The sequence below is a fragment of the Poecilia reticulata genome, chromosome 2 (genome assembly GCF_904066995.2).
Source record: "Poecilia reticulata chromosome 2, P_reticulata-male-v2, whole genome shotgun sequence".
Taxonomy (NCBI): Eukaryota; Metazoa; Chordata; class Actinopteri; order Cyprinodontiformes; family Poeciliidae; genus Poecilia; species Poecilia reticulata.
In genome coordinates, this window is record NC_088831.1 from 17,527,569 (window position 1) to 17,553,823 (window position 26,255).

At 42.5% G+C, this 26,255-nt stretch overlaps 2 protein-coding genes across 8 annotated transcripts in view; both read left to right on the forward strand.

Annotated features, from left to right (window-relative positions):
• Nucleotides 1–15,782, forward strand: sf3b1 (splicing factor 3b, subunit 1). Of its 5 annotated transcripts, XM_008437689.2 has the most exons (24): nt 2–109; nt 1,572–1,747; nt 1,909–2,010; nt 2,125–2,239; nt 4,172–4,251; nt 5,074–5,259; nt 5,354–5,816; nt 6,192–6,313; nt 7,469–7,666; nt 7,755–7,856; nt 8,165–8,344; nt 8,431–8,517; nt 9,805–10,075; nt 10,568–10,713; nt 10,948–11,094; nt 11,375–11,500; nt 12,225–12,446; nt 12,542–12,724; nt 12,809–12,920; nt 13,342–13,462; nt 13,554–13,685; nt 13,776–14,048; nt 14,897–15,113; nt 15,232–15,782. In XM_008437689.2, the coding sequence occupies exons 1-24, from the start codon at nt 82–84 to the stop codon at nt 15,388–15,390; spliced, it is 3,948 nt and encodes a 1,315-aa protein (XP_008435911.1). In that variant the 5' UTR covers nt 2–81; the 3' UTR covers nt 15,391–15,782. The 5 variants fall into 5 exon arrangements, with proteins under 5 accessions (XP_008435941.1, XP_008435927.1, XP_008435934.1 ...); XM_008437698.3 differs by lacking the exons at nt 2–109; nt 1,572–1,747; nt 1,909–2,010; nt 2,125–2,239 and adding an exon at nt 2,344–3,819; XM_008437719.3 differs by lacking the exons at nt 5,074–5,259; nt 5,354–5,816; nt 6,192–6,313; ... (14 more) ...; nt 14,897–15,113; nt 15,232–15,782 and adding an exon at nt 3,765–3,819 and having other exon boundaries at nt 1–109.
• Nucleotides 15,783–18,992: 3,210 nt separating this feature from the next.
• ankrd44 (ankyrin repeat domain 44) overlaps nt 18,993–26,255 on the forward strand; it is a 37,514-nt gene continuing 30,251 nt past the window's right edge. For all 3 annotated transcript variants that reach the window (XM_008437663.3, XM_008437671.3, XM_008437677.3), the window contains exon 1: nt 18,993–19,594. In XM_008437663.3, coding sequence (XP_008435885.1) covers nt 19,568–19,594 — 27 coding nt within the window. In that variant the 5' untranslated portion in view covers nt 18,993–19,567. The remainder of the gene's footprint in view (nt 19,595–26,255) is intronic.

A 26,255-nucleotide genomic window follows, 5' to 3' on the forward strand; every position in this document is an offset into this window, starting at 1 on the left:
AATCTACTGCTCCCCACAGGAAGGAGACGGAACTCAAAAACAACGCATTTCCGGTTTCAGTCTTAAGCCACCAACACCAAAATGGCGAAGATCGCCAAAACACACGAAGGTAAGTTTCTATTGAAATATTACATATATCCAATATCTACGTAATGCTTTTCAGTGAGTTTTGGAAATGAATGCAAAACCATCAGTAATTCCGGTAGTATTCCTTGTTATCATTTCTAGTTTGACGTTTAAAAGAGGATAAGGAGCAGGCCTGTTACGACGCAACGCGGACGGGTTTATATAATGGCGCTGGTTGCTAATGTTAGCTAGCTAGCTAGCTTAAACCGAGCAACCTTCTGGCGCTTCTATCTTGTACACGTAAAGAGGTTGATTTTTTTTTTTTAGATTGCTTTATACACTACATTTAACTGCATATACTAGCCATGCTACCTCATATGCGGTTATTTTGTTGTTTTTTGCAGCTTTACAATTTATAGCCATTGTTTGTCATAATGAGGCCAAAGCTTTTAGCATGACCCCCATGTCACAAAACACTAGAAGCTCAGACACAGACACGCAGTTCGCGTATACCTACTTTCAACTGACGCTAAAACTCATTCTTAAATGAAGGCAAAACTAAAATAATCCTTTTTAACTCATTCATCTTTGTCGAACCTGACCATTACGAAAGATTTTTTTTTTACCAGAGGACGACAGTTACTCGCTCTTTCCTTGGTTATGATTAATATTAATTAGCCCAGTTTAAAAGTTGCGCATGTCAGTTGTTTCCTTTTCACTTGCCACAAAGTACGTGCTTTATCTTCAAAGACTAATTGCTAAAAAGTCACAGTGTCATTTCATTTGTTTCCATCAACATATTTTGACGAAACATGTTTTTAAAAAATAAGGTAGTTGAGTAGACTGTTGTGAGTTTTGTGTTTGCTCGTGATTTCTTTAGATAATATTTTCACTCATTGTTTACTCCAAAGATTGAGTTTCATTGAAAGTCATAAGTTACTATATCAGAACTGTGGCTCAGGTTGAGAAAACAAAGATGATTTGCATAGCTGTGTGTGAGGGATGGTGAATGTAATGGATGGATATTTAATGTTGGCTATGAAGATGTTGGGGGGGTTAAAAAATCATGCCAATGTAAAGAAAACTGCCAGGGGACGTTGTCAATGTGGAGGATGCTATCGAGGCAGATCCTTTGTGACAATGAAATGAAAATTGCTGCAAAAACAACAACAAAAATTTCACAACAGTTTAACACTAAAGGTTCCCTTGATTGACTTGATGAACATTGTCTATTAAAAAAAAAAAAAATTATATAGTTGACACTTTTCAGCCTGTTCAAAAAGTAATCAAAGACTGTATTAAAAACTAATAAAAATTGCATTGGTCTTGGTACTTAAGGCAAAACGCACATTGATTTTAATATGTAAATTGCTAAGCATGTTTTTGGGAATGTCTCTTTTCATTTACTAAAACAGCCCTACTCCAGTTGACCCTGACTGCATGTTGGGATGTCCTATGACTTTTTAAAATTTTTTTCTTTTTCTTTTTTTGTGTATGGCATGTAGATATCGAGGCCCAGATCCTGGAGATCCAGGGGATGAAGGCCAGCCTGCAGGAGGAGAATGGCGAGCAGGGCGTGGGTCTGGTCTCCACTGGCTTCTACGACCAGGAGATCTACGGCGGCAGCGACAGCCGCTTTGCTGGATATGTTACTTCAATCGCAGCCAATGAGCAGGAGGACGTAAGTATTAAATGAAGTTCTGTTGCTTGGCGATTCAAGTTTTATCCCGGGGAGCTTGACTGCTCCCCATATATATATGTGTGTGTTCTGTTTGCGAGCTAGGAGGATCTTGCCAGTTTGGCGAGATTTGACTAGACTCCTGCTTGTCCTTCCCTCCCCAGGACGATGAAGACGACACGTCCACTAGCCTACTGGGGCAGAAGAAACCTGGCTACCACGCGCCGGTGGCAATACTCAACTCCATCCCTCAGTCGGATGAACAGGTATGTCCACATCTGTGTCCCTTTGTTGCATTTATTTCCAGAATGATTGTTTGAGAAGGAAGAGGACAAACAATTTCACCTCTTTTTATATTTATTTATTTTTTTGTGCTGCAGTACGACCCGTTCGCAGAACATCGTCCGCAGAAGATCGCCGATCGGGAGGACGAGTACAAAGCCCGCCGCAGACAGATGATCATCTCGCCCGAGCGTCTCGACCCTTTTGCTGACGGTAAATTTTTGTCATTTTTCTTTCCATCACATCAAACACACCCTGTCTTTTTATTCCCCTCCCCACTGCTCACATTAGTGAATTTCCCCCTTCTTGAACATCAGTAGCTTAGCTTTACTGTTCAACCCTTCGACCACATTGCACTAGCTTGCTTCCCAGACTCCGTGCCTTCCCTGTGGTCAAACCTTTGTGGTCAAACGACATTTATATCATTTTCTATTTTTACACCAAGTAGAAGTATGGGCTCATCATTTGGTTGGGGATAGAGTTGGTGTTCTGGTTTTGCAAATGAAACACTTTATTTCCTGATTTGCCTCTCAAACCTTGCAGGGCTAACCATGTGTTGATGGGGAGAGCTGGTTAGGTCTGGCCTAACAAACGTGGGTCGCAGATTGTGATGTATGTGTGTGTCGAAGGGTTAACGATCCCAAAACTGGCATACAGAGCATGTATGGGTTAGGGTTTGGATGAGCTGTGCTTTTTTCATACTGGGCACAGTCATGTAGAACTACGGCAGTCAGAGTGGAGCGGCCAGCATAGAGGCAAATTGCAACCATTGTTGCAGTTCTGTGTCGAAGGCCCTGAAAAAGCTAACGGAAAAAAAAATCAAATTAGTCTTTGAGAAGATTTAAATATTGGGCCTCTGGATTAATCTGCAATGTAAATGTTGGCGTCTTTATTCCTAGAAATACTGAAAACAAACCATAGCTGTTTATCATTAATTTCATTTTTTTTTAGGAAGCAGATTTCCTTCTTTTTGATAAGAGCTTAAACAACCTGAGTGTTTCAGGTTTGGTTGTAGTTTCTCTGAAAGCTTGCATGTAGCGAGAGCTCTCTGTATAAAGTTGTCATGTGAATATATTTTTATTTTACAGCTCTCCCCTGTAAAATAGAAATATGTTGCCAAGAAAAGTTGTGTGCCAAAATGCCACAGGCCCATACTAACTGTCCTTAATTTCTCTCCTACAGCAGTACTGCTTTGCCAGTCCTGTACTGCACTCTGTAAAGGGTGCAGCAACTCATCCTGTGTAGGTTATGGGGTCAGTTTGGTCAGGGGTCCACTGGCCGCTTGTTTGGGAGGCTGTGAGGGGAAATGAGATGCAGCGCAGCTACTTCAAACCTCAGCCTCCTTTATTTGGCCTTTCAGAAATCCAACATAAAAATTCAGATTTTATTTTTTCTTTTGTTTTATCCACTCTTCCATACGAGGAAGTCAAGGCCAAAATGAGTGAATCAGAAATCAGAGTGGCCACTGCATCCCACATATTTCTCTATAGTTGTAATGTTTTTGCTTACATTCAAATAAATATATTGTTACTTTGCCAAAGCTTACCCTGAACATTTTAGTGTCTTTTAGTAAAAGTAACAGTCAGAATCATTTATCTGTAACTTTTGCTGGGTAATCCCCAAGAAGATGCATTGTCCTATGAATGCCATGACTCATTGCAACACAGGTGGTATACTGTTGTGTGTGACTTCAAACCCTTTTCCAAAGTGTTACTAATGGTAAAGAGAAATTTTCTAGGCTTCTTTTCTGCCGGTTGAAGTCTGACTGCAGAAGGACCCTTGGCACTGAAAGTGTACGTATTCTGAGGAGCACAGCCCAGGAGCCCTGCATCAGTGATGGCTAGACTTCTTAATCCACTTAAAGAAATCATCACAACCTCAGCTTTTTTTCACGTATCTTGTTTGTTGTTGTTTTAAAAAAGCTTTGACTCAATGTAAGAAAACGCTGTAGATTTTTTTTCCCTTAACAATTCAGTACAAGTTTTTTTTTTTCTTTCCTTTGTTAATCAGCTGTTTTACACAGAGCAGGAACATAAGTAAAGAGACAGGGTTAGCTGGCTGTGTTTGTACTTGCTGTGTTTGTGATGGCTGCTCTTTCAGAATCCTGATAAGTCTCCTTTGTCCTGTTGGTGCTCTTTCGCGCAGGGGGCAAAACACCGGACCCCAAGCTGCAGGTCAGGTCGTATGTAGACGTGATGATGGAACAGAACCTGTCCAAAGAGGAGGTACGGTTCTACACCAGCTTTTCTTTACTCCATCGGTTGCAGTCTGTGTTTATTATCTTCACCTTGAACTGTAAAGATTGTAAAATTCTTCCTTACATTTTCAATCTACATGTCCATGCCATTCTACCATCTTCAACGTTTGTTTGTTTATTTTACGAGCTCCATTTTTAAGTTTTCCACTGGTGTCCAGCACATTAGGAGCCCTCTTAAGGCCTAAGCTGCTATATGAACACCACCCATCTACCTTTTTTTGTTTTACAGCTTCTATTTATTTCAACTTTGAATTCAGGCCAACTCACAGTCGGAATGATTAAAATAAAAGCCAGTTTCTTAAAAATATCTCGTCTTTTTTTTTCTTCTTTCAAGTAAAAGAATGAGTAAAAAAATCTATTAAAATTGAAAATAGAATTTGAGATTTTATTTTTAATAAATGGATGAATGGATTTTTAAACCATATTGCCCAGTAAAAATGTAGGTTTCCATTTAGGAATTTTCCTAAAATGACGTCACTCAGAGTTACTTTTAGTCTTTGGATTCTCTGGGGATACAGGCCCAGTTCGTTCTGAAGTGGCCATACATCCAGCCAACGGGGACATGGCGGCTGAGGACTTAGCTTTTTATATGTGTGTTGTGAAGAGGACAAATGGTGGGCACTGAAAACCCTAACTTTTGCTCTGCAGTCACAATTTTCTCTTGGTTGTCAGACAAGTAGTGTCTTTGTTGTAACTAGGTCACTATAGATCTTTGCATCTGGTTTTGAAGCAGGAATGCAGTGACAGTCCCGTTGGCGCTAACCTTGGCCATCATCTGTTGTGTTTGCAGAGGGAGATTCGTCTGCAGCTGGCAGAGAAGGCCAAGTCGGGGGATCTGAAAGCTGTCAATGGGTCTGCTGCCTCCCAAGCTGCTGCCAAACGAAAGCGCCGCTGGGACCAGACAGCTGACCAAACTCCGTCCAACGCCACACCCAAAAAACTGTCCAGCTGGGACCAGGCAGACGCCGCGGCTGAGGTGAGTCAATCATATTCAGTCTGTCCATCCTGCTTTGCTTGAGGGGGGGAAACGGCTCTTCTGAACCTGCAGATTGTCCCTCCAATTGTTTCAGACTCCAGGACACACTCCTGCACACACACCTTCCAACAGCCGCTGGGACGAAACTCCCGGCCGCCCGAAGGGCAGTGAGACCCCAGGGGCCACGCCCAGCACCCGTATGTGGGACCCCACCCCCAGCCACACCCCAGCCGGGGCCGCCACGCCTGGCCGGGATACGCCAGGCCACGCCACACCCGGCCACGGCGGCGCCACGGGGAGCGTCCGCAAGAACCGCTGGGACGAAACCCCAAAGACGGAGCGCGAGACGCCGGGACACGGCAGCGGCTGGGCCGAGACGCCGCGCACGGACAGAGGGGAGGAGTCGGTGGGGGAGACCCCGACCCCGGGAGCCAGCAAGAGGAAGTCTCGGTGGGATGAAACACCCGCCAGCCAGATGGGCTCCTCCACACCGCTGCTGACGCCTGGAAAAACTCCATTAGGAACACCGGCCATGAACATGGCCACACCGACACCCGGTACACATCCTCCTGTCATTCCCCCTCTGCATCATGAACACATAAGCCATGTTTCCATTCACCATGTCATTGCTCAATTTGACATTTCAGATTCACTTAATGGTAGCACATTAAAAAAAAAAAAACAACAAAACCTCGTCTTTTGATGAAAAAGTTTTGGTGTTTTTTATTTTTTAGTTTATAATTTATCGCATGGACAAACTTATCCATGTGTGATTTCAATCACGTTTCTTATTTAATGGAATTGCCGTAATTGTGAAATTATGTCTTTGACATTGGCAAAAATATTGACAATTTTGTAATGGAAACGCAGCAAGCGAAGAATTACTTCTTCTGCTGTTGTCTCTTTCTGAATCAAACCGTTGTTTGCTCCAGGACACCTGATGAGCATGACCCCGGAGCAGCTCCAGGCCTGGAGGTGGGAACGGGAGATTGATGAGAGGAACCGACCTCTGACCGACGAAGAGCTGGACGCCATGTTCCCGGAAGGATACAAGGTCTGTTGCTCTTCTAGGTGTCACTAGACATCTCGTTCACCAGACAGACCGTAAACTGGGCTCAGCCAAATCTGAAAAACGTATCACAATGTAAGAGTTTCATATCAGTTGATCCCAGGGCTGCAGCCAACAATTGTTTTAGCAATCGATTATTCTGACGATCAGTGAGAAAAATTGGCGCATTTTGCTGCTTTTTCTTTTGACCACATAAGCTAGCTTTAAGCAAAATTAGAGGCGCGTTAAAATATCCAAATAACCAAAAAATATTTTTCCTTTTTAAATAAGTGAACATTTTATTGCCTGGAATGCAATAACAGCGTTCCTTCAATGAACAATTTGATGATTTGTAGCAAAGGATGCATCTGCAGCTAAATAATTCATCTACCATCCACATGTGAAAAGATCAGAGCTTTCTGCTTGAGTTAATACCAATACATAGTAAGGCTGATCTGTTGACTAATGCTGGATCAACCCATTAATAACTGGATAGCAAAAGGTGTTTAATTAAAGATGGATTTATTTTCCTGAATTTGAACCAGGTGAAGCTCAAACGAAGCCACTTGAGTTCTGGGAAGAGCAGATTTACAGACAAAGAAGGTCTTTATTTTGGCTTTTTGAGTTCACGTACTCCAGGTAATTTAATTACTAAATTAATCAACAATTATTTAAAGAACTAATAAATCACAATAATTTCAGCACTAGTCTTTTGATAATTATTGATTAGTTTTTTGTTTTAAATATTTGAACTACTACCAAACTGGTGACGTGGCTGGTTGATGCCTCCAGCCTTAGTTAACTGGGACTGAGGAGTCTTTCCTCTGCCTACATCTCCCAGAATGCTGTGCGGTTCTGCGTCCAAGTTCAGTGTCATTTTACTGCATGCATTTTCTATTGATATCTATGGAAGCCCATTTCCGCCACTCTGTTAAAAAACTTACCTCAAAACAATGATAGTTTTGAGGTACTATCTCATTGTTTTGAGATAATTTATTAAAAAAAATTTTTTACTGAGTGGCGGAAATGGGCTTCCATAGATATTGATGCTGTGTCTGTGGCGAGATATATATATATATATAGTTACTGGTTTGCTGCCCAGCCCTGCTGTGAGCTTTTCCCAGGAAGACCCAGGACTCAGTCTGTCCTTCCTGTCTGCAGGTGTTGCCTCCTCCAGCGGGGTACGTACCAATCCGCACCCCGGCCCGTAAGCTGTCGGCCACTCCCACCCCAATCGGAGGCATGACGGGCTTCCACATGCAGGCAGAGGACCGGACCACCAAGCAGATGAACGACCAACCCTCTGGAAACCTCCCCTTCCTCAAACCTGATGACATTCAGTACTTTGACAAACTGCTGGTGAGCACCAGCATACTCTGCTATAATAATCATTTGTAACTATAACTGTACACAAAGGCAGTTTGAAGTCATTACCTGTTTAATTTAGGTGGAGGTGGATGAATCAACTCTCAGCCCCGAGGAACAGAAGGAAAGGAAGATCATGAAGCTGCTGCTGAAGATCAAGAATGGAACTCCACCCATGAGAAAGGTTGGTTTCTGAGCGTCATGATGCAAAGTTTGTGTAGTGGAGACGTTTCAGTTCCTGCTGCAAAATAAACACCCAGCACTGAGCCTGTATGTGGCTGCAGCGTGAATAAATGTTGAGCTCAGTCTAGACTGGTGTTCTCTACTGGGAGCAGTGGACATAAGCCATTTCATTTCTCCCACTGCTGTTAGAACAGTGGTCAAATGTAGAAGTGTGATCTATGATCTAAATAAGCTGAAAAAGAACAAGTATGCACATGGAAACGGTGTGTAGACCTGCAGGCGATGAGCAGTTCTGTCTTCCCCCGTCAGGCCGCTCTGCGCCAGATAACTGACAAAGCTCGAGAGTTCGGAGCAGGTCCGCTCTTCAACCAGATCCTGCCGCTGCTCATGTCCCCCACCCTGGAAGACCAAGAGCGCCATCTGCTGGTCAAAGTCATCGACCGCATCCTCTACAAACTGGACGACTTGGTCCGGCCGTACGTGCACAAGGTGGGCTCAGTTTTAGATTCGCGCTCACTCCAGTGGACTCGCTTTGCTGGCATTGGTTCTCAAACCTTTCTTCTTCTTGTGTCCAGATCCTGGTGGTGATTGAGCCGCTGCTGATCGATGAGGACTACTACGCCAGAGTTGAAGGCAGAGAAATCATCTCCAACTTGGCAAAGGTAATGTTGAACTTTTTTTTTCTTGTTGTCCTGAGGTGTTTTTGCGAACCATTCTCGCCTGTTGGACCGGTCTGTGGTCAGAACAGGGCTAGTTGTTCGCCAGAGTGATACCAACATGAGAGCAAGCAGACCTGATGTTCACAACCCGTCTGTTCTCAACCTGCACCTGTTGGGCACAAATCTTGGACTATAAAATATATATATATTATTTCTGAACTTATCATTACAATGTTTTTTTTAAGTTTTTGTTATGTTAGGCCTATTCTCTTGTCCAGTAACTTTATTTTGTGGCCTTATTAATCTCAACATTTTGTCGCGTCGGCCAAAATAATCGAATCAAAAGTACTTGCCTGTCAAGGAAAAAAATAACATCAAGCAAATAAAGTTACTTAACTTTATTTGGGTGCAGCAAAGTCAGCTGTTCAATATGATGGATGTGGTTGTTATTGTAGAGCCACATTTAATACTTAAATATTTTTCATTTATGAATTTATGGCCTTAAATGTTAAGGCCATAAAGTTAAAAGTTGCAAGCAAACAAATCAATTTCAAATGAAAATAAGCAATAAAATTTTTTGTTTTTTAAATAAGAAAATAAACATTTTATTCCCTAAATTTCAGTACCACAGCATTTGTTCAGTGAATTTGAACCAGGTGAATTTAAGACGATTCCATTTGAGGAGTTTTGGCTAAAACATGTTTACAAACATGCATTTTTATCTTAAACCTAAAATATATACATATATTCTGTTTTGGTTTAATTACCTCTCTGAGTTTCTTTTGTTTTTTTACAACCAATAGCCCTTTTTGAGTCTATTCTCCAGTTAACGACTAATCGATTACCAAATTAGTTGACGGTTCGTTCAATAATTGATTGATCACAATTAATACGATTATTTGTTCAAACACTCGTTAGAAAATGTATATATATTCTCTTCTGTTGAGTTTTTTTTTTTTTTTCAGCAAATGGCCTTTTTTGGGTCTATACTCTAGTTAACGATTAATAAATTAGCTGACGATTTTTATTTTATTTTTTAAAAATAATTGATTCATTGCGATTAATCCAATAAATTTTCAGCCCTAGTCGTGAATGCTTTGATGCAGTTGTCTAGATCTGCATTAACCACCTGTGATGGGGAGAAAATTATTCGAGGGGCCACTAATGGCCCCTGTGCCACTCTTTGGATAAACCTGCTCTAATCTACTTGGTGGGACGCGACAAAATAATTGTCCATATTTTCATCTGTTTTGTCTTACCTGGAGCCTGTCCTTCTGTTGTGTGCGTCAGGCTGCCGGGTTGGCCACCATGATCTCTACGATGCGACCCGATATCGACAACATGGACGAGTACGTCAGAAACACGACCGCTCGAGCCTTCGCCGTGGTGGCCTCCGCCCTCGGCATTCCCTCGCTCCTCCCCTTCCTCAAAGCCGTGTGCAAAAGCAAGAAGTCGTGGCAGGCCAGACACACGGGCATCAAGATCGTGCAGCAGATCGCCATCCTGATGGGCTGCGCCATCCTGCCTCACCTGCGCAGCTTGGTGGAGATCATTGAACACGGTCAGTTCAGCGCTGAGCTCTGGAAACTTTTAACTGGCTCCTCACACACCATTCTGTAGTTTGTTTCACATGGATTTGAATTCTACTCACTAATCTTGACAGCATTTGTTGAAGCCTGGAAAATGCTCTCAAAATATTACTATAGTTGCAGATTATTGCTCAAGTTTTAGTTTCAACCAGCTTTTGGCAGCTTTTTCACCTCTCACTAGAGTTATTAAATTTAAAAGGTTTAGATTTCCGGAGTCGTTTCTGAAGCTTTCTGTGGAAACCTCTAAATTATTTATGGGAACAGATTGTAATGTAAACAAGCTATCATACCCAAATATAAATCTCCTTTTTGTTTTGCTAAACACAAATAGTCAATTCCCCCCACATCTTGTAGCTTTTAAAAAATATTTTCTTTTTTAGCCAAGATTATCCTAAACATATTTTCCCCGACCATGCGTGAAATTGATGAACCCTGACTGTCCCCCTGCCCTGATGGCGCTGCAGGTCTGGTGGACGAGCAGCAGAAGGTGAGGACCATCAGCGCTCTGGCCATAGCTGCCCTGGCCGAGGCCGCCACTCCCTACGGCATCGAGTCATTTGACTCTGTGCTGAAGCCGCTGTGGAAGGGCATCCGGCAGCACAGAGGAAAGGTGAGCGCCTCGCTCTGCTTCATTCCTCCTAACGCAAGATCCACACCCAGCGCTGAGCCTGGACGTGGCTGCAGCGTGAATATTTCCTTGCTACATCGTCTCCGTCAAGGAGCTGCTGCCGCCGGCTGAGGTCTGGCGACAGACCGTTACTTCTCAGCTGGGAGCAGCGGACAAAAAAAATAAACAATGTAAATCTATGAGTAAGATTTAACATTTAACTTTTAACGTCTTCAGGGTCTGGCTGCGTTCCTCAAAGCTATCGGCTACTTGATCCCCCTGATGGACGCCGAATACGCCAACTACTACACCAGGGAGGTGATGCTGATTCTCATCAGAGAGTTCCAGTCACCTGATGAGGAGATGAAGAAGATTGTGCTGAAGGTAAGCGCCGGCTGCTGGGGCGTCCTGCTGCGAACCGGAGGCGGCTCATTCTCGCCTGCTCAGCCGTAACGTGGCTGCAGCAGGGCTAGTAGTCCGCTACATCAACACCAGCATGAGACTCACCAGAAACATCAGCTGCTCTCTTTCTGGTCTCACCCTGCACCCGTTGGTTACATTCTCGCTCTGATCACCTAGGGCTCTTTATTTACAATGACGTGAATATAGATTTTAAAGGCAAACTGCACAGAAATCCCACAGCGTTTCTGTTTTTGTCTCTCAGGTGGTGAAGCAGTGTTGTGGCACCGATGGTGTAGAAGCAAACTACATCAAAACTGAGATCCTGCCCCCGTTCTTCAAGCACTTCTGGCAGCACAGGATGGCTCTGGACAGACGCAACTACAGGCAGGTCAGTGAGCAGCATTTAACGCTGAAGCCATGAAATCGAAGGAACTGCAAAATTTAAGTTCCCCTTTGGTAACGTTTTTTTTTTATTGCTTTTTACATAAACTTTCCTACTGATGTCTTCAGTGTTAGACGTCTTTAATAAACATTTTCTATCAGTATTGAGTTGGGGTGATTCCATGTCGTCTCGTTTACAGTAATACTAGTGGATTTTTGACACCAGTGACAAAAATAATGTTGCTATATCAATATCCATGGAAGAAATGAAAATAAACACAGTTCCTGATTCCTCTTTGATTTAATGACTCGTTAGTAATTCATCTTGCGTTATTTTTTGCTGTGTTTGGACAGAAACTAAAGAAAATAAATAGTTGTCCATCTTTATAAGCCTGCAGATAGCAGGTGTTTTTCACCAAGTCAGCTCTCTGGACTCAGAGCAAGTCACATGACTCACAGTGAGCCCTGGAAGCCTAGACAGCCTTTGTTTCACTGGGGATGCTACAAGAACAGAAAAACACTGGGATTGCCAGGGAAGACGAAGATTGATGAGATGGTCATGTACAGCCTATAATAATGCTGAATGAGGCTGACAAAAATTCCACCCTATAAACTAGAAATGCTTTTTTTTTTGGCCGGGGGGGCAGAGAGGCATGCAGATGTTTTCCGACTTCCTTATTTCCTGAATAGCCGACGCACATGGCTAAGGTTTGCCCTTTCTGTGTTTCCAGCTGGTGGACACCACTGTGGAGCTGGCTAACAAAGTGGGAGCAGCCGAGATCATTTCCCGCATTGTTGACGACCTGAAAGACGAGGCGGAGCAGTACAGGAAGATGGTGATGGAGACCATCGAGAAGATCATGGGGAACCTGGGAGCCGCTGACATCGACCACAAGCTGGAGGAGCAGCTGATCGACGGCATTCTGTACGCCTTCCAGGAGCAGACTACAGAGGTGAGGAAGGAGCTCTGTTCACAACCTAATCTAAACATTTGGATTTTTACTGTAGCTGAACTGAATTCCTCCTTTTTTTTCCCCGCTGTGTGCAGGATTCTGTAATGCTGAATGGGTTCGGTACAGTGGTGAACGCCCTGGGGAAGCGCGTGAAGCCGTACCTGCCTCAGATCTGCGGTACGGTCCTATGGCGTCTCAACAACAAGTCGGCCAAAGTCCGCCAGCAGGCGGCCGACCTCATTTCCCGCACGGCGGTGGTGATGAAAACCTGTCAGGAGGTGAGTCCAGCGCCGCGCCGCATCGAAGCCCGCCGGGTCTGACCGACTGCTCCAGCTCATGCTCTCTGCTGTTTGTCCCTGCAGGAGAAGCTGATGGGTCACTTGGGCGTAGTTCTGTACGAGTACCTGGGAGAGGAGTACCCCGAGGTCCTGGGCAGCATCCTGGGAGCGCTGAAGGCCATCGTTAATGTCATAGGTATGTCGGAGAGCGTCTCCTTAGCAACAACACTGCTGCTACCATCCTGTTTTAAATGGTGGTTTTTACAGCTTCCAACTATACGGACTTTGAATTCAGGTCAGCTCACAGAAGGAATCGTTAAACAGAAGCCAGTTTTTTAAAATATTTAATTTCATTTACAATTTATTTTTTTTATTTAAGAAAAGAAAAATTCTTATAAAAAAAATGTTGCGTCATATTGCCCACCTTTACTCCAAAGGTTTGAGTTTTTTTTACACGTCAGCTATTAAGGTGTTAATAACTAGAATTTTTTTTTAAATATGCCGTTTGTATGATAAAAATCTTTTTGTTTAGTGTTTAGCCGTGTTTTTTATATATTTTTTATTACCCATTAAGCTTAAGATTTATATGGAAAGATTTTGCTGTTTGCTTATGATAGGTATGCACAAGATGACTCCGCCAATCAAAGACCTGCTTCCTCGTTTGACGCCCATCCTGAAGAACCGGCATGAGAAGGTCCAGGAGAATTGCATCGACCTGGTGGGCCGGATTGCTGATAGGTCGGTGCAATCTGCACGAACAACAATCTGATTCAGTGTTGTGCAGCCCGTTTCCTGCCAGATCTCGTTCTAACTTTTGTTCCTCGTGTAGGGGTGCCGAGTACGTGTCAGCCAGAGAGTGGATGAGGATTTGCTTTGAGTTGCTGGAGTTGCTCAAAGCTCACAAAAAGGCAATCCGCAGAGCTACCGTCAACACGTTTGGTTATATTGCCAAAGCCATCGGGTCAGTTCAGATGCTTGCTTCCTGTATGCTAATCTGTAGGAGTCTTTACTCTGTGTCTGACCCCATTTTGTTTTCCCTCTCTCCTTTCAGGCCTCATGACGTGTTGGCCACTCTGCTGAACAACCTGAAGGTCCAGGAGCGTCAGAACCGCGTGTGTACCACCGTGGCCATCGCCATCGTGGCGGAGACCTGTTCGCCCTTCACGGTGCTGCCGGCGCTCATGAACGAATACAGAGTGCCTGAGCTGAACGTGCAGAACGGCGTCCTGAAGTCGCTATCGTTTCTGTTCGAGTACATCGGAGAAATGGGAAAAGACTACATCTACGCTGTCACGCCTCTGCTGGAGGACGCATTAATGGACAGGTGATCCTCCTCAGTTTGAAAGATTTCTAGCAAGTTATTGGCGTGTCTAAAACAACTCCCCGATGAGTTGGAATTGCTTATTGATATATTTAAATGCAATTTACTTCAGCTATTATCTGGATTCCCATCCAGAAAGGAAAACTAGGGAATTAGGTGTTTTTCCCAGGGTTTGATGAGTTGGAAAAGCCAAGTTGAGAAAGGAAAAAATATGTGTTTTTACAGATGTTATTTCTTGTTCCATTCTCAAGATGTTGGTTACCAATCCACTTTGACCATCAGGCTGCTTTACAAATATCTGGCATAAATAAATGTATGTTATTATGTTAATGCACTACAAACAGGCTGACCTTAAAATCCTTTTTCATGTATCTAAACTTGAGGCCTTTAAAATGTCTTGCATTTGTAATTTAAATTTACTTCAATCTGGCTTTAAAAGGGTCTTGGAAAGTTTTTCATTTGACTTGCTGAAACCTACAGATGCCTTGGAGAAACCATATATATACAAAATGGAACATTTAATTTTCATTGATTGAATTGGCCTTTCCAATTACATCATTCAAGACGCAAAATAGAAATGTGTGTGGAGAAGAACCTGTCCAGACACACGACTCAGGGTTTCACCCAGAAAACCTGGCGCTAAGGCAGTCATCCAGCAGCCTAGCATGTTTTTGAGTTAAATGTTTAAAGTTGACAGGAAATGTGAATGTATGAAGAGTTAATTATTGTATTTTTGGTAAGTAAAGCCTGACGGCCCGGCAGGCTTATAATATACTGGGATAAAACCATGTGACTGACTTAAGAGCGTTGTTTGGATGTCGTTCTGAACTGGTTTCTTTGCCATCCTGCAGAGATTTGGTCCACAGGCAGACCGCCAGCGCCGTCGTCCAGCACATGTCTCTGGGTGTCTACGGTTTTGGCTGTGAAGACTCTCTCAACCATTTACTGAATTATGTGTGGCCCAACGTTTTTGAGACGTCTCCCCACGTCATCCAGGCTGTTATGGGCGCCCTGGAGGGGCTGAGAGTGGCCCTCGGCCCCTGCCGCATGCTGCAGTACTGCTTACAGGTAGGGACCAGGGTTAGGTTGAGAGATGTTGGAACTGTATGACTAGAGAGGATGGCACATAGACATGTTTCGATTAATATTTACGAACCACATTGTTTAACCCCGTCTGTCTCTGCAGGGTCTGTTCCATCCGGCCCGGAAGGTGAGAGACGTCTACTGGAAGATTTACAACTCCATCTACATTGGTTCCCAGGACGCCCTGATTGCTCATTACCCACAGGTCTACAACGATGAGAAGAACGTCTACGTCCGCTATGAGCTCGAATACGTTTTGTAAATACACTGATGTTTTTTTGATTGTTTTTTTTCCTTCCCAACTCTGATCAGCTCTAGATCCGTCGCTTGTGGGTCAGTTTTTATTTAGTGGCTTCGTGCTTACATTCAGTTTCTTCTACTTGAGTGAAAATTCCAAACGTGAAAGAAGGAACCTTGTAGAGTCTGTATGTATTTTTTACTTTTAACTTGTGTTTCCTGTAAGAACCAGTTGAGGTCGGAAGATTGTCTAAGAACACAGGGCTGTCGTCAGCACATTTTAAATATCTGGATCATTTTGTCTGTTTAATTGGTTATGATAGACTTCTGTACTGCCCAGACCTTCTCCATTTTTCACACCACCTCTGTACTTAGATCAAGGCTTTATTTAACCAAATAAAAGGTTTGTGTACAAAACCCTGTTTCTGGTTGAGTTTCTTTCTTCCATTCTGCATTTGCATCCAGGAAGAATGCCATGCACCTTGTTTTCTCTTTACTGTCCTGGGTAACAAATGAGCTTGTAATAAAGCGACAAAGAATAAAAAAATAAAACCTCCACATATTCACAAACTGTGAGTCACACCTCCCCCTTCCCTCAGTTCAGCTCACTCCTGCACCACAGACTCTGACCCAGATTCCCCTGCAGACGGCTGAACTGAGGCCATATTGTTCCCTCTCTGATCCGTTTGTGTAGTTTGCTCACTTTTGGAAGTTTGTTGCAAAGTATTTGTATCTGTTTAGATTTTGGACATTAGGGGGAAAAAAGTAAATTCTGTGTTCAGCATGCAGGAGAGAGTACAAGGTGACGAGAAAAGTACAGATTTTTACGGTTAAGACGAGTGCTAATGTTGGATCACATGCAAAAAGACATTCTCCGCATACCAGATGGAGAGGTTAGTATTCACAGGACGGCATACTAGTGAAGATAATTCAGTGAGAAATGACCCTGGTCTAATTATATGCCAGAAAGAAAGCCTCACAATAAAACCTTGGGTCAAGAAATTTCAACTATGCTTGTTGCCGAAATATGCCTAAAACATTTGTCTAAACGGGTTTTAAGCAAAGGTTTTTGGTCCCAGGATCATTTCCAAACAGCTATGTTTATCTTGAGGACAGAAAGTGAAACCTCAGCAGTGCCCAGGTGGAGAAAGACGGCACAGTTTCTCCATATTCAGTACATCTATCATTGTTTTCAGTTTTACTGAAGTCAGTCCTTGTGGCAACTGGTTGAAGAGGGAAACTGACATCCTCTTCCCCTGCTCATTATAGGGAATCCCAAGGCGTTCCCAGGCCAGAACGCAAATATAGCCTCTCCAATGTGGTTTGGGTCTGTTCCCAGCAGGATGTGCCCTGAATACCTCCAAAGGAAGGTGCCTCGGAGGCATCCTGTTCGTATTTCTAAATGACCTCAACTGACTCGCTGACCATGTAGAGCAGCAGCAGATGATGAAGCTCCTCATCTCTAAGGCTGAAGGTGGCAGGACAGAGGACACTCATACCGGTTGCTTGCCTTGTTTCACTGATTTTGTTTAGTGAGGGTCCAAACAGACCACTTTTTGCTTTTTTTTTGTTTGTTTGCTCTTTCTTCATATCAGGCCCCAATGTCTCATTCTAGACTTTGTCTCAATTCAACCATCTCTTATGAACAAGACAGCAAGGTCCTACACTTGATGCAGAGCCTGACCCCAACCAGGAACAATCAATCTTCCCCAGGGGTGCCCAAGTCCAGGCCTCGAGCTCCACCACCCTATAACTTTTAGATGCATCCCTGCTCCAATACAACCAAGTCAAATAGCTCAAGCAGAGGCCTGGTAACTAGCCATGCATTTCATCCAGGAGCATCAATACGTTATAGGATGGTAGTTCTCGAGAACTGAACTTGGACTCCCTTGGCCTGTCCTATTTACAGTTGAGAATTATGACTAGTGTTTCTCAATTGCGATCCTTAGGAACCACCACACTGCATTTATTAGGTTTTCCCTCTTTTGCCACACACCCGACTTTAATATGTGGGTGATTAACAGGTTTCAGCAGCACTTTGTGGCTGCAGAGGAGATCATCCAATCATTTCAATCAGGAGTTCTGGAACAGACACAGTTGAAATACGCAGGGCAGTAGTCCAAAGGACTGCAATTGAGGAGTAATACACTAGACCAGGGGTGCCCAAGTCCAGTCCTTGATAGCTACCACCCTACAACTTTTAGATTCATCCCTTCTCTAACACTCCTGGATGAAATGAATGGCTTGTTACCAGGCCTCTGCCAACCTGAATTACTGCTAGAGAAGGACTTAAGCCAGTTGACTTTGGTATGTTGGAGTATCTATACTTCACTGCTCTTGAGGAGTCGACTTGGGCACCCCTGGTCTAGACTTTGTCTCATCCCAGCTCCTTCATGTGGTGGTTGTGGCTTGAAGATGGCAACAGAAACACATCATCTGCAAAAAGCATAGACACGACTCCCAAATTTACAAAATCAGAGGTCCTCTCCCCCACAGCTAGTCCCGAGATCCTGTCCAGGAGTGCCACAGATGATATCGGGGACGAGGTGCTTTTCTGGCAGAGCTCAACTTAAGAACAATTTTGTCCTCACAACTGCAGACCAGAACTACATCCACATGTCTCCAAACAAGACCCCCAGTTCAGCACAGGGAACATATGATTTCATTTATCACTACACCCTGAGAGAAAGCCACTCATCTGGCAAGATTTCTGGTGTTAAAAGATTTTAAACCTTAGCAGCAGTTTAAGAAAATTTTGTAGAATTAGAATCCGCAACTGGTTGCTCATCTGGTTGGAATGTTTTTCTGGGAGAACCCTCTGTCGTGGCAGTCGCGTGGTTATGATGTGTGCTTATTTTTTATTTTTTTTTAAGTTGTGAAGTACTTCCCGTAGCAGGGCTGCAATGGCTTCTTTGAAAAACTGGTTTTGACTAGCTCCAGAAACAGAAGAAAAAGAAAAAAACAACAGATATTGATCAGATTCTATCTGTAGGAGAAGTCACGTCTCATAATTCCACATCTCAACCAAACCAAACATTTCAGGAACATTGTTTCCTCAAACTATCAGTAGTATTTTTGGCAGCAAAGGCTCGGTAGGTCAAAAGGAAATAAAATGTTCACTGAATGACATCTGTGAATGAAATATGACACCACGCCATACAGTCTAGTCCTCCTGTCACACTGTTTCAGTGTCTGCAGTAGATTCATCCATCTGTTTCCTTCCTTCATAACCTTTGGAATGCATCATGAAAACAGAACTAGGAGACGTCCCTTGTTTAAAGTTATTCCTAATGCTGCTGCTGTGCTGCAAACATGAGGACATACCTACTGAAAGCAGATGGTTGCAATTTGAGTTTGGTAGAATATGAATAAAATTCAAAGTTTTTTAAGTTTGAGGGTTTTTTGTAACCAGTTATATATATATTTTAGTAGTCTTATTTGTTTGTGTGGATTTCTTTGTAGTACATTAAGAGTCGATTTTAGGTTAACTAGTGACCGCCTGGCTGTAGACCTCTGACATGTCTTCCTTGATGTTTCAATAAAAAAAAACAAAAAAAAAAAACCAAACATGAAATCTATTTGTTATTGTTGGAGTTTGCAGTTCAGCGTTTGGCCATTGGGTGGCGGCAACGAGGAGATGCTGCAGCTCTGGTGATGCTTAGCAAGCTTCGCCTCCACTCTTGCATCTGAAAGCAGGAGAGAAGCAAGGACTTCCTGTGTGATCTCGTTCAGCTGACTACAGCCTAGCTTCCTCTCCGGGAGCTTTCTGCTTCTGCAGACCGGGGACGAGGAAGGTTTGTGAGGGTTGCTGCAAAGCTCCGAGAGCCGCCCGGGACCTCCGTGCACCAGAAGTAATAGAAGCAACCATAAATGTGGATCGTTCACAGCAGCGGGTCAAGCTTTTCCTGTTTCCCTGCCTCCCAGCGACTCTGCGCGCCTGCCTCGGCTCAGCAGCCCTGCCGCAGATAGCCTCGGTGGAGCGGGGCTGATGGCCGTGGAGCTCCTACCGGCCTTCACCATCACCACAGTCACCCGTCTGAGTGCCTGGTAGAGAATTACGGTCTAAAACTTCGCCTTTCAGTCGGCTGTAGTGCCGCAGGAAGCTCGAGGGGGAAGTAGCGGCAGAGCGAGGCGCAGCATCGCACCGTGCATGGTGCTGCGGTTTGGGGGCGAGTGGATGCGCAAACGAAGCTGACCCAGAGATGGCTGTTCTGAAACTGGCCGACCAGGTAGGACCCGCTAGCCGCTGTTAGCTTAGCGCAAGCCCCGCTGCTCAGCATCACTGATGCGCTGCCTCGTTAAAATGTGATTAATATATCAACTTCACTTTTTATTTATCATTCATCTCTAGAGCATTGACTGTAAGATTTAAACCGGAAGCAGTACTTCTCACCCAAATATAGACTTCACATTGCACCTTCATGACATCTTTACAAAAATGAGCAAAGATGTGATGATGTGTGAGTGTTTCCTAATAACAGAGCTCAGCGACTTCCTGCTTGTTTCCTTCCACCAGAAGCAGGTCGCAAACGTACCGCGCATGTATACATGATGTAATTAACTCTAGTGTTTTCTGTGTGTAGCTTCTCTGCAAAGATTTCCAGAAAAATCTGTTTTAAAAAAGAAGTCCCGACAGTAACAAAACAAGTCGCCCGGATCCAGAAACTTCAGACCAGTGCATGACTTTAAAAGTGAAAAGTTACTCTAATGAAATTAGAAACAATGTAATTTTCTAAGGCTCAAAATTTTGACAAACTTCGCAAGAGTCATAATAAAAATACATAAAATATGATAGAGAAAAAGTAGAGTGAAGACCAGCTAGCTGTAGCTAGCTGGTCTTCACTAAGGCTACTTAGCTAAATTCACGCGACTCATTTTCACACCCTTTGCTATTTGAAAAAGCAAAAAATTGTTTTTACTCCATAATCTTAATTTTATTAGAAGTATAGAAAACTAAATCATAATAGAAAAAAATACCCCCCAAATTTTTAATGCAAACTATCTAGAAAGATAAAAACTAGCGAAAAGCCACACCACTTTATTAATACGGCGCTGGTGTTTTGTGTAGTTGAGAATTGCAAATTTAGTTTTAAATAGGTCTATTGTTTAATGTTTGTGAGATTTTGGAAACGTTTCTGCGCAATTAATTCAACAAATCCTGTTGAATTAATTGAGTTATAGGACAAATATTAGTTTACTTTCTTTCAATTCTGCTGTTTACATTAAAATGACAGTGTCTTTATCAGATTTTAAAATTGTTTAAATCTAACATTAAAATAACAAAAACACACAACAGGTTCCCCATAGTCATTATCAGTTTAACAATGCAACCCCAGAATGTTCAAGATGTGCATAACCTGCCCTTCCCCCCCAAAAAAACACAAAACTAAGTACACCCCTGCTGTTTCCATTGGATTTAAGAAGGAAAGTAGCACCCAGGTGTTTCCAGTGAAATGTATTTGGATAATTGATCATTAGGGAGTGGCAGCACCTTTTTAGAAAAGGACAGTGTGCTGCTTTGGAACACACAGGTTTGTATTAACAAAATCCTAAGGGGGAAAACATCAGCAATGAACTCATAAAAGCAATTCTTACCACCCATAAATCGAGGAAACGTTATATTGACATTTCCAAAAATATTTGAAGTTCATCATTCTTCAGAGAAACCAAAGGTCAGAACATGCATTTCTCAGAGAATTGCAAAAAACCCAGGAGCTCCGGGACCTCTGCAGGCTCCAGTTAGCATGTTAAGTGCTGAAATTAATGGCACTTAAATTAGACTGAACGTGGGGAAAGTGTCTTCTCTTGAAGCAGAAAGTTGCATCAGAAGTAATTATAGCACCATTAGAGCAAATTGCTTGTGACAGATGAGAGCAGAACAGTCGTTTGGCCATAATGCACAGCAGCAAGTTTGGTGACAACCAAAGACACCATATAAGCACACAGTCCTTTATAGCAGCTGTCAAGTACGGTGGTGTGTGGTGATACTCTGGGCTTGTTAGTCAGCCACAGGCCTGGGGACCTTGCTGTGCATAAGTCAACTTTTGTCTTAGATAGTCTGTTGTGAAGTCACCTGACAACCAAGCTGAAACATCAACAGGACAACAATCACATCCCCAATGTAATCTAGGATGATTGAAGAAGAGGTCCAGTCAAAGCCCTGACTGAGCTTAAGTTTCTTCCAAAACAAAATGCGATGCTGCTAAAATAAGACAGAAGACAATTTAAATTCTATCTACTGAGTGGAGGTATACTAGCTACTGAATTATGGGGGTGTACTTACTATTTTTTCATTGTTCCATTTTAGCTATTTTTTGTTTAACAGTCAATAGCAATGGAGACCATGGTATGCTTTTTTTTATTTTTAGATTTAAATAATTTTACAACCTGATAAAGATCAAATTGGTGTATTATGTCTTGATGGATAAAATTCTGGAAGAAAAGGAGGGCGTAGATTTTTTATTTTATTTTACCGTACCTGTTGATTATGAACAGTTGTCTTATATTTTAATGAAGTGATAACAACCAGATCATAGCGACGTAGGTGTCCAAAACTTTCTTAAATGTTTGTCTATTCATTGTAATAACTTTTTAAGTTTTTGTCAAATATTTAATGACTTCACCCAACATATTAATCTAAAATTGACTTGATTATTTTTGTAATGCATTACTCCTGAAGCACTTTCTATTTTAATCAGAGGATCTATTTTCATTGTAGCGGTGCATTCTTACACTGACACTATATGAATAACCTCTCCCTCCAGAGTTGGTCATTAAACATGATAAAAGTGCTGCTTCAGTGCAGATCAGCACTGCTGACCTGTTAGACATCCCACGTAGAGAAATCATGAGCAGCCAAAAGATAACATGTTTCTCCCAAGGAGACATACTTTCTCCTCTCAAGCTTTCACTTGTATCATAATTATACTCGTCTGCAGAATTTGATAAATTTCAGGCTTTTTGTCCTTCATTCTGACAATCTAGATGACCTGAATCATTACAAAATCATTGACAGAGTTTGGTCTGGGAAGGGTTTGGAAAGCCATTTTTAAGGCTGCGGGACTACGGAACCATAACGAGAACCATTATCCACAAATGGAGAAAACATGGAGCTCCAAGAGTGTCTGTGACTCATGCAGGGGGTCGCATTTGCTCTAGCCTCAGTAAAGGTCGGAGTTCAACATTAAGAAGTTACCCCATCTGTGTGAGAGTTCCAATACTGAAACCACTGCTGACCCAGCGGAACAGGATGTCCCAAAAAAAGCATCCTGACGATTGCCAAGGCTTCTGTGAAAATATTTAAGGGTTAGATGATGAAAAAGTTGAACTTTTCAGAAGTGGTGTGTCCCGTTGCAGCTGCTGTGGAGCTAACGCAGTATTTCAGAATAAAACCCACCATCAGCCATGATGGTAGTGTGTTGGTCTGGACCTGAACGGCCTGGCGTCATTGAAGCTCTCGCAGAAAATACTGAAGAACAACGGCATCGGGTTCTGACGTGGTCAAGTCAAAGTCTGGACTTGAATCTGATTGACTCTTGGATGTTATCCAAAACAGGCTGTTCAGGTGTTCAGAAACTTATGATGCGGCTAAAGTATTCTGCAAAAAAAGATTGGGACAAAACTCCTCCACAGGGAGGGAAAAAGACTCCTGGCAGTTGTTGAGAGCATCTTAATGGAGATGTTGTTGCTAAGGGAGTCGTTACTAGGGATGCACAGATCCACTTCTTTTCACTTCCGATGTGGATACCGATATCAGAGGTCTGGTATCAGCCGATACCGATCCGATACCGAAAAAACAGCGCTGAACATTGACTTTAAATGCTTCTTTTTTTTAAACACAGGCATAAATGTACTGAATTCCAAATTTATTTGATAACTGCAACAAATGAGTTGCAGGTGTCAAATAACTGCAGCTTATTTGCAGTTATTTGAAGCCATAAACCATCATCTTAAACATGTTAAAACAACTTTATTTGTTCAGTCAGTGGAATTAGTAGGGAAACAGTCAATGTAGAATAAACAATAAAGACACTGAGACTGATTTAACAATAGGCTGACTATCTTGGTCAAACATGTTAAAATAAACATGCAACAAATCTTTCAGATGATTCAGAAAGTGCAATTAGAGATTCTAAATGTAGCGTATAATAAATAATAAATCATGATGTCACTCAGAGCACAGAATTAGACTGAATAGCTCCACCTTTAAGAATCAGGCACATCGTCACTGATAATCGATCTTGAATCTATTTTTAAATGTCGGGGACCGATCCAGATATCAATATCGCATCGGTGCATCTTTAATCATTGTGGTCACACACCTAGTTTCTCGATCTGAAAGATTAACGAAAACAAAAGAACTAATATTTTCTCCCAACACTGTAGCTTCACAGAGAAACAGAAGCGGGAGCGTCCTCATGGCGAAGGTCGTGCAGCGTCTCAGTGATCTCCATCACTTAATGTTCATCAAACTGAATAAAACACTTGTTCCTCCCTATTCACTTTTCTCTCCAGCAGTTCTGACGGAGAAAGCTGACATTGTTAGACGATGCAGTCGTTGTCTCTGTTGTTTGATGCCGTGGCTTTAATGTGGGCTCATGAACACAGAAAGCCATCCTACAGGTCTCTGAACCTGTTTGGGAGCCTCTGCAGAGTGGCGTTCGCAGCTGCTCTATGGTGGACATGTCTCAGTAGAAACCCTGATTTGGCGCTCATATCAGATGTGTCGTCAAGGAAGGAAGAGCTGCTTTTTTGTTTTTTTGTTTTTTCAGTTTGTGTGTGTGTGTGTGTGTAACCCAGAACTGCAGGACTTCCTGTTATTTTCAGACAACAAGCTGATGATGACTGATAACTGGATGCCTTCCCTCAGCTAAAACCCGCAGGCTTGGTGTACTTGTGTGCTTTTCTTCATCTTCCCTTTACTCTCTGTGCCCTCCAGAACAGAACTCCCCTCCATGCTGAATAAAGCTAACGTTCTGGAGGTTCTGACTAGAGACGCACGATATACCAGCCCCAACATCGGTTTTTTTTTTTTTTTACATCTCAGTATCTGCCCGATTATTAAAATTGGGTCGATATTAGCAGCCGATATTTATTCCCATATTCCATCCTAAAATCTATGTAAAATAAAATCTGATTTCACTCGAAATATAATAGCAATTATTATTATTATTATTATTATTATTATTATTATAAAACATTGAAAAAAATAAACATCAATTTTCAAAATGTACAAAATGTAGTACATTTTGTACATGTTGATAAATATATATAATGTCGGTAAATATTGATTACCGTCCAAAAAAGCAATATTAATATTGGATATCAACATTAGCCCAAATTTTCATATCTGTGCATCCCTAGTTCTGACTCAGGCAGCAGCTTAGATATGCTTATTTATTTATATGGTTACTCTCCGTTTTCCTTTGGTTTTTCCCATTTTGAACTTGTCAAAGTTTACAGGTTCAAAATGATTAGCGTTATACAATATGTCACCATCAGGCTACTTGTAATAATTTGATGGAGAAATTTGATAGTAAAAGATAAAGGGTTGCACTGATTGCAGTTTTCTGGCCGATCACCAATCTCAAAAAGAATAAAATCTGGGGCAATTTTCCAGAAAAACAATCTTTCCTGTCAGATAAAATAAAAGTAGCTGTTTGGAGCCAAACGTCTTTGAAGCAAATTCTCCTTCATAAATACTTCCCAAAATACCCATTTCAACCGATTGGTTAATCAATAGCGGCTTCAGTGTTTTTCCTTTCAGTCATAAAGCGTTGTCTGTTTCCAGCCTTTCGATGTGTCGAATTATGGCTATTTGACATAGTTTGCAGCTAATTGAAGCAGAATGTCCTGTAGCATGTGGATTATTTGACGAAAGCAGGACATTTCAGATAATCTGACCGACTCAATTTGAACTTTTGTGTCGTCCTTTTCTACTTCAACCTGTTTTTAATAAGAACTGCCAGAAACGAGCAGCCGCTGCATGTTGGAGAAGAATTTCTTATTGTTTTGGTTTCTAATGGGATCTGGGTCACATTGAGCCGTCCTTACGGGATAATAACAAGTGTGTGTGTGTGGTGTGTGTGTGTGTGTGTGTGTGTGTGTGTGTGTGTGTGTGTGTGTGTGTGTGTGTGTGTGTGTGTGTGTGTGTGTGTGTGTGTGTGTGTGTGTGTGTGTGTGTGTGTGTGTGTGTGTGAGAAAGGGGTGGCAGGGTGTATATGTGAAAGTTTCCGCTGCAACAATGACTTGGTATGTTCGGGGCGGCCTGCAGGGAAGATGAACCAGGCTCCTGATGTCACTTCCTGTCAGGCCTCCACTCTTCCTGTCTGCTCCATTCTGCTCCTCTCCTTGCTTTAGGTATCAGGCTGGTTGCAGGACAGCCTGGGAGCAGTGCTGTTGACAGCGCTGTCACCCACCACACCACGTTATGTGAACGCATGTAGAGACGAGACGGGAGAAACCCAAAGCTGTCGGCGTCTACCAAATGTCGACAGCTTTTCCCTCAGCTGTGACACTTGAACTGCATTCCTGTCTCTGCGGAGGAGATAACAACAGGAACTGGATGTGATTTAGGCTAGTTTGTGTTTATGTACGACTCTGAGTTTTGTTTTTTTTCTATTCCAAAACCTATTTTACACGCACACCTAAGGAGAATTTAGAGACACGCATACACAGAGAGAAAACATGCAGAAACACCCCGGGGCGGGAATCGAACCTATGACCTCCTTTCTGCAAGGCAACAGAGCTACCTACTGTGCCACTGTGCAGCCCTTTTCATTTTTCTAAAAAATAAATTATAAATGACAGAAAAAAGTTTCAAAAATGTCTAATTTCAAATATTCCTTCTGCCAGTTGTATGAGAGCTTTTGTTTAATTATAAGAATGTAG